General features: G+C 36.5%; 1 protein-coding gene across 1 annotated transcript in view; it reads left to right on the top strand.

The window, feature by feature from the left end:
* Nucleotides 1-7,029, top strand: part of MPP4 (MAGUK p55 scaffold protein 4) — a gene marked incomplete in the record, with an annotated part of 26,767 nt that overhangs the window by 8,894 nt on the left and 10,844 nt on the right. Inside the window, 7 exon segments of the mRNA XM_072419139.1 lie at nt 979-1,088; nt 1,696-1,817; nt 2,626-2,703; nt 4,423-4,503; nt 4,625-4,756; nt 5,520-5,601; nt 6,331-6,416. Coding sequence (XP_072275240.1) covers nt 1,043-1,088; nt 1,696-1,817; nt 2,626-2,703; nt 4,423-4,503; nt 4,625-4,756; nt 5,520-5,601; nt 6,331-6,416 — 627 coding nt within the window.

The raw sequence follows: 7,029 nt of genomic DNA on the forward strand, positions 1-7,029 counted from the left end.
ATTCATAATCTATTGTGTGTACGGTCGTTCAGTGATCGTGGATGGTTCTGCAGTACACTTTTTACTTTTCATGTCACTTCCTGCATCGTTCAAACAATTGTATCTAGTGTGGTGCATTATATTTGAATGATCGTATTGTTACAGCATGTATAGAATTGTGCACAATACGATCGTTAAAAATAATTGGGAATAATCATTGATCGTTCGTTTTCTAACGATAATTATTGCACGTGTGTAAATACGTGTTTAAAACGATAATTATTGCACCTAGCCTTACTGTTGCGCCCTGAACACTGTGTGTAACTAATTTTTATCAATGTGCCTCAGAATACTATCAATATTTAATGATCTCATTATTTCCCTTACAACCTGCACTATTTTCAGTTTGCATTGTTCTCATTTCCCATGTAAATGACACCCTCCCCATGTTATGAAGATTAAATGTTTTCTAAAGACTTCTTGTCCTTGAGTGACAATGCTGCTTCTCCACAGTATAGTAAGTGAGTGTTGTCCTAGTATGGTATGTTACTAGCAGAATTACCAGGTAAAAAAAAAGGCAGGCAGCCATTTCACCTACAGTTGACAATTGAAAAAACAGCCATCGATAATCCGGTTCCTTCAGTTTTCTGGCATGAATTTCGGAGCGCATTTTCAATGCAGGGACTGTAGTACGCTGTTTGGCCACTTAGGTTTTGATGGCGCTGTTCTGCAGCTGTTAGGTCTTGCTTGCCACACTAAATACACATTGAGACGTCCCTGCTGCCTGCTCCCTGGAACTGTGCCAGATGTACATATGTGGAAGCCTGGCCTGTGTGTGGAGGTAAGTATAACTTTCAAAAATACGGAATTTTCAAAAAATCTGGCACTCCTCAGGTTTGGAGGTTGACAAATTTTTTGAATGTCAACTGTACAATATAAATTTGTTCTCTTTAATAGATACGCCCTAAGCTTTGTTGCCTTCCTTTTTTTATGTTTTAGTGTATTGTTTGTTGCCTGGTTTGGTTGGATGGTTCATCCACAGAAGGCTGGAGAAAAGTCCAGAATGAGGGAGACCATGGAAATGAATCCTGGCTGCCTTCAAGAGAATGGTAAGTTGCTGATGAGTTTGTCAAGTTCTCATTAAGTTAGTAAAGTATTATTAGTTATTGGTTCCCGGTGTGGTGTACAATGAAATGCCCATTATGTGTCAAATGGTCAGAATTAAACAAGGAAGACATGGCAGGGAATTAAAACACAGACTGCTTGGTACAATTTTTAGCAGAACTTCAGGAAACCAGCTACATACTTGGTGAACACACATACAGTACAGGGACTCTTTGGGCTGTCAAATAGCTTAAGTATCTTTTTCAGCATCAGAACATCAAAAAATCATTGATGACTAACCAGTCACAGTCTGAAATTGGAGATATGATTCAAAAGAGGAGTGTTAATGTTACAAAGAGGTTTACTGTGAAGGGGGTATTAGAAGTACTAGTAGTAGAAAAGTTTCCGATTAGGGATTAGAATAATTTTAGTTTTTGTTTCATGCATCTGCATATAGTTAAATACCAGATTCAAGCAAAATCATTTTACATTTGAAAAATTTGCAAAGGTACTGTGTAATTGAATAAATATCTTTTCATTTTTAAGATCTGTTATTTGTATGCTTTTTGTTTTATAGTCTCTATATACTTATCATTTACAATTCTTTTAAAGGACTTTCACAGATCCTCACATTGGTCCTTGATGAATTGGGTCTTTGCTACCACAGAGACGTCAATGGGATTGGGGTACTGTACAGTTTACTCCAGGCGCCATGGCTGCAGTCTTTACTTAAGGTAAACTACAACTTCCTTTTCAGTCAATAAATATACAATATCAAATGCATTTAAAATATTGACTTTAGCAGACTTCACAATCAAAAACGGATTTCAGATGGGGTCACATATTGACCCCAGCAGAGATGTGTTGAGGCAGCCAACATATAAAAGCATTCCATGGACCTTGAAACTGGTGCCTGTAGCGACATTCACCCTAGCTACGTGAATTCATTTATTGCATACTTAGGCTACTTATATCCATCAGATGATTGTAGCACAAGATTACCGGTTCTCAAGAGAAAATTGGACATATGTACAGCGGTCACCCAACGTCATTCATCAAGCCACCATGGCTTCAATACAAAATTATTCTTACCCGTCATACTCGCCCACTGGCTTTCAAAATTTTTGAGTCCTTACAAAAAAAAATAATGTAGATTAGGAAAAGCAGAGAAAAGTTTGTATTGGTATACGTTTCGTGGGCTCATTAAGAATATTGAAACCAAAGGATTAGTATGACTGGTAATTAGCATTTGCGGATATAGACATCAGTAATGTCTGTTTTTCACTTAGTCACTTTGTTTGCCAGGGAACTTTCTTTTTACACATTTATATTTGTGCATTTAAAGTGTTCTTTTACCTGATTGCCATTCATAATTATTTTATTAAAGTAACATTTATCACTTTGCCAGTTGACAGACATGTTTGCATTCTGTTAATTTTTGTTACTATAATGTTACACAATTTTAAATGTTTTTTGTGTTTTTTTTTTTTTTTTTTTTTTTTTTATCATTAATCTCCCATAACGACATTTTCCCCTCTGTAGGTACATGATTGCCTGCACCAATACATAAGGAAACGACCTGGACCTATTGTACCAAAGGCCCGAAGCCTGTCTAGTGAGGTCAGCTGAAAAACTCTAAAGTCATTAAATCATTTTTTTTTATTCTTGTTTGCTTATATTTTTGGGAATTTTCATACTTCTCTGAAAAGCAGAAAAGCATACACAATAAAAAGGAAAATACTCAGTATTAGAAGAGAATCATAATAACAATAAAAAAGTTGAAAATACAGGAATAAGTCATCCAAAATCTCTCACACTCCCTATGGGTATATTGATAAAGAATAATCTGGCTAATGAGAACAACAAAAGGTAATCCTAGAAATGTGCATATATAGCCCTATAATAAGCTCAATGTTAATGTTATTTAACCATTAGTTTAGGAAAGCTGAATATGTAAGAGGGTAGAGCAGAAAAAACAAAACAAAAAAGGAAAAAAAAGAAGTAATAAAAACTGGACAATACCCCACTGAAGCAGAGGTAGCTCTTATGGGGCCAATAAGGTCACAGAGATAATGATCCCAAGGGGCCCCGATAAAATCACATTTATGGCAACTGTTAAGTATGCCATAAGCCCAACACCCGATGGGATGGGGGTAGGTCGACTTCTAACGCAACGTGGTAACACACCTAGCAGCAGTAAGTACTTGACAAATCAAAGCATTCTAAGATCTAGGTCTGGTATGGGGAGACCTAAAAGGTAAGTCAAGGGGTCTGGTCCAATAAAAAGGAATTACTCTCACCCCAGAAAGGGACAATGCCCCGTCATGACCACTACATAGTTACAGCACCAGCAGTGATTAACCTCCCTGGCAGGAAGAATTTTTTAGTATTTTTAAATGTTAAAGCGGTACATTTGGCATTTAAAAATACTTCCTATTTTAGGTTTCCCGCCAGTCCCACCCCCAAGGCACGCCCCCCGCCCGCACACACGTTGCATGCCTGCCCGGCATCTGCATCCCCTAGCCTCGCGTCTCCAACGTTCACACGCCGGGATGCAGATGCCGGCTGGGCATTACCAAGTGGACACAGATGCCAGGCCCGCATCGGTGGAGGACGCCGAAGGCTCGTGAGGACCAGGAAAGCCCTCAATTCACCCCCGAGTGTAGTTTGGGGTTACCACTTTCTGTAATGAAATTTCACCCCGAGCCACACTCGGGATTACCGCCAGGGGGGGTTAATAACCATTCAGAAATTGGAATGTAGCTGCTCAGGAGTGAGGTACCAAAGAGTGAAGATTTTATTTATATTCTCCTTATACAAAGTACACAACAAACCCTTAGGGCATTTTGTCAGATTGATTGCCAATCCTCCTTGTTTGAATTCTTTACCCAAATTTTTTTGCCATTTGAATGTTTTTGCTTTTTAACTGTATAGTTATTCAAGTGCTCACAAAAACATTATTATTAGGTGTCTTATAAGAGTACACAGCACATGTAAGCCATCCCCGTCAGGACACATTAATCCAATTGATGCAAATATGTAATCTGAGGTCAAACTCTATAGTGTTGACCTAAAAGGAATTTAAAGTAACNGGTGTGAAGTGATGAATCTATGGATTTATTATCACAACACAGGTTGTTTAGGCAGTTCTCATCTTCATGTACCATTTACAGTGGCCTGTAGGACAATATTAAGATATAAGTAACCAACAGTAGGGATACTGACCCACTGGCTGTCCAAACCCAAAATCAACACTGAGTATTTTCTTTTATCTTTGCCTAACATGGTACACAGGTACATTTTCAAAATCCCTATTAGTTAGTATTTTTCTTTTGGCAGGTAGTAGAAGTACTGCGTGAGGCTCCACCGTCTTCTGATTCTCGTGAATTAAAACGTCTTTTGCGAGGCCCGCACATTAAGGTAAGCCATATTCTAGAGAAAAAGATAATGATGCAGATAACAAAGCCAATAATTACAATACAATGTCTTCTACAGGACCACTAGGAAGTTGTCATGTATTTCTTTATTTCTCTCCACCCAGGCTCTCTTGTCTGCTCATGATATTGTGGCACAGAAAGATTTTGAACCCATTCTTCCCCCACTGCCAGATAACATCCCTGAGAATGAGGAAGCTATGCGGATTGTGTGCCTGGTGAAAAACAAGCAACCTCTGGTATGGTGTTATAAATAAGACCTTTGACAATTATGCTGGTTGGTGTGACCTGTTAAAACACTGAGTTAAAGGTATAGAGAAACTCCCATATGTTTATATTAGATACAGGCTGACATTCACAAATCCAGCCTTCAATTATCCGGATCCTTCAGTTTTTCGGCATGGATTTTGGAGAGCATTTCCAAACTTACACTGTTTTTTTGGAGGCACTGTTTATGTTTTGATGGTACCGTACTCCAGAATCAGCTGTTAGGTCTTGCTTTTCCTCCATAAAATGAAGGTGTTCCTGTTGCTGAGGATGCTGTTACTGTCAGTCATGAAGATGATCATCCTGACAGCCCAACTGCTATTTAGTTTCTTTTCGAGGGTACAGTAATGATTAATATTCTGAGGCACTTTTTTGTTTAGTTGAACTAAAATTCTGTAAAACAGTTTTATTTAGTTGGTGAACATTAAAATTTAATTTGCTTTCCCTTCAGTGTCATTTCATTTAGTGTTATTTTATTTTAATATATACAGCATATATAACCTTCAAAAATCCAGAATTTTCGAAAATCAGGATTTTTGAATGTCAACCTGTATAAAAGTTACAGAAGTTGATTTTAAACACAAATTACAATGAAACGCATTTGGAGACGTTTCCTTAACAGATCTCAGTCTTCATTTAATATTTAAAGTTTATGTCCAGCGAAAATGTATTTAAACTAAGTCTAAGAGTAAGGCAAATTGAGAACTGTGTTGATGAGAAAATTTGTTTTTGAAGGGAGCTACAATTAAACGTCATGAAATAACTGGAGACATAATTGTTGCCAGAGTGATCCATGGTGGCCTTGCTGATAGAAGTGGTAAGAAATCTCTCTTTTACATTTTCTTTTTTATGTATGTTGCATACTATGGCATTAGTACTTTTATCATCTCTATATTTTAAAATGAAGTGATACTTATCCATAAACTACCTAAATTATTATTATGTTTGCTTTTGCATTTCTCTATGCCAAGTATGCTGTGTTATTGTAAACAAATGCCAAATCTTAGGAACATACCTTTAAGTGAATCACCATATGATGGGACTTTTAAAGCCAACAATCATCCAAATCCTATTTTTTGCATATATAAAAATTCACTTCACTTCAAATATTTCAAAACACCTTTACATAGAAAACAAATCAGACAGACTAAATGAAAAGCCTTCATTACATACAAATCCTCCAATTGGGGTTTTCCCTAAAAGGGATATATCCCCTTATCTACGCGTTTCGCAGATCTAGTCCACTTCTTAAGGAAACAAGGGGATCTATAATTTTTGTTTCCTGAAGAAGCGGACTAGATCCTGATTTGTTTTTTAAGTAAAGATGTTTTAAGGTATTTAATAAAGTGAATTTTGATGTATGCAAAAAAATGATTTGGAAGATTGTTGGCATTAAAAGTCCTGTCATTTGGTGATTCACCTAAAGAATTGTTCCTACAATATGTAACTGGGATGTGGCCATGTTAATTTTTACAGGTTCTGTCAAGAGAATGCCAAATCTTGTCAAGCAATGCATTAATAACTATTTCTTATTTCCTAATCCCAGGTTTATTGTATGCTGGGGATAAACTAGTGGAAGTGAATGGTGTCCCTGTGGATGGGTTAGAACCAGAACAAGTAATTCAAATTTTGGTAAGGTTCCACATTTCATAGTTATACCATTTGAATGTTTTAATTATATTGGAACTAAAGCCATAACTTTTTTTACATACCATCAGGCACCAAGGCAAGGACTTTCCCTTGCTTATCTATTGAATACACATTTCTGCCATCATGGGGTAAATTATACAATCAACTCAAATAAGCTTATCAACACACAGTCAAGTTAGGGACAGAATTTCTTTTTTAGCTTTGTTTAAGATTTCTAGTATACAACATAATCAGCAGTATAAAACATAGCAATAATAACCAAAGAAAATAATTAAACAGAACAAAATGACAAATTTTACCAATATGTATGGCCATAAAAAAGATAAGGTCAGATAGTATAATATAGTACAATACCCACCAAACATAACCTAAAGGTAGACACCAGCATATTGCTGAGAATGTACCATATAAAATAATTTCAATTTCCAGAATACCTGGAAAATAAAGGCACTCCACCTAGTAAGATAAAAATCAAAACAGAAAAAAGATTTCAAAAAGTTGTGTTTCTACTAATTGGACATTTTAGCAATCATGAAGTATCAGTTTTTATGGACACGTTTTACTTTGATCTCAGGCTGCACTAGAAGAGAATCAA

The sequence above is a fragment of the Pyxicephalus adspersus genome, chromosome 7 (assembly GCF_032062135.1).
Source record: "Pyxicephalus adspersus chromosome 7, UCB_Pads_2.0, whole genome shotgun sequence".
In the NCBI taxonomy this organism is placed as follows: domain Eukaryota; kingdom Metazoa; phylum Chordata; class Amphibia; order Anura; family Pyxicephalidae; genus Pyxicephalus; species Pyxicephalus adspersus.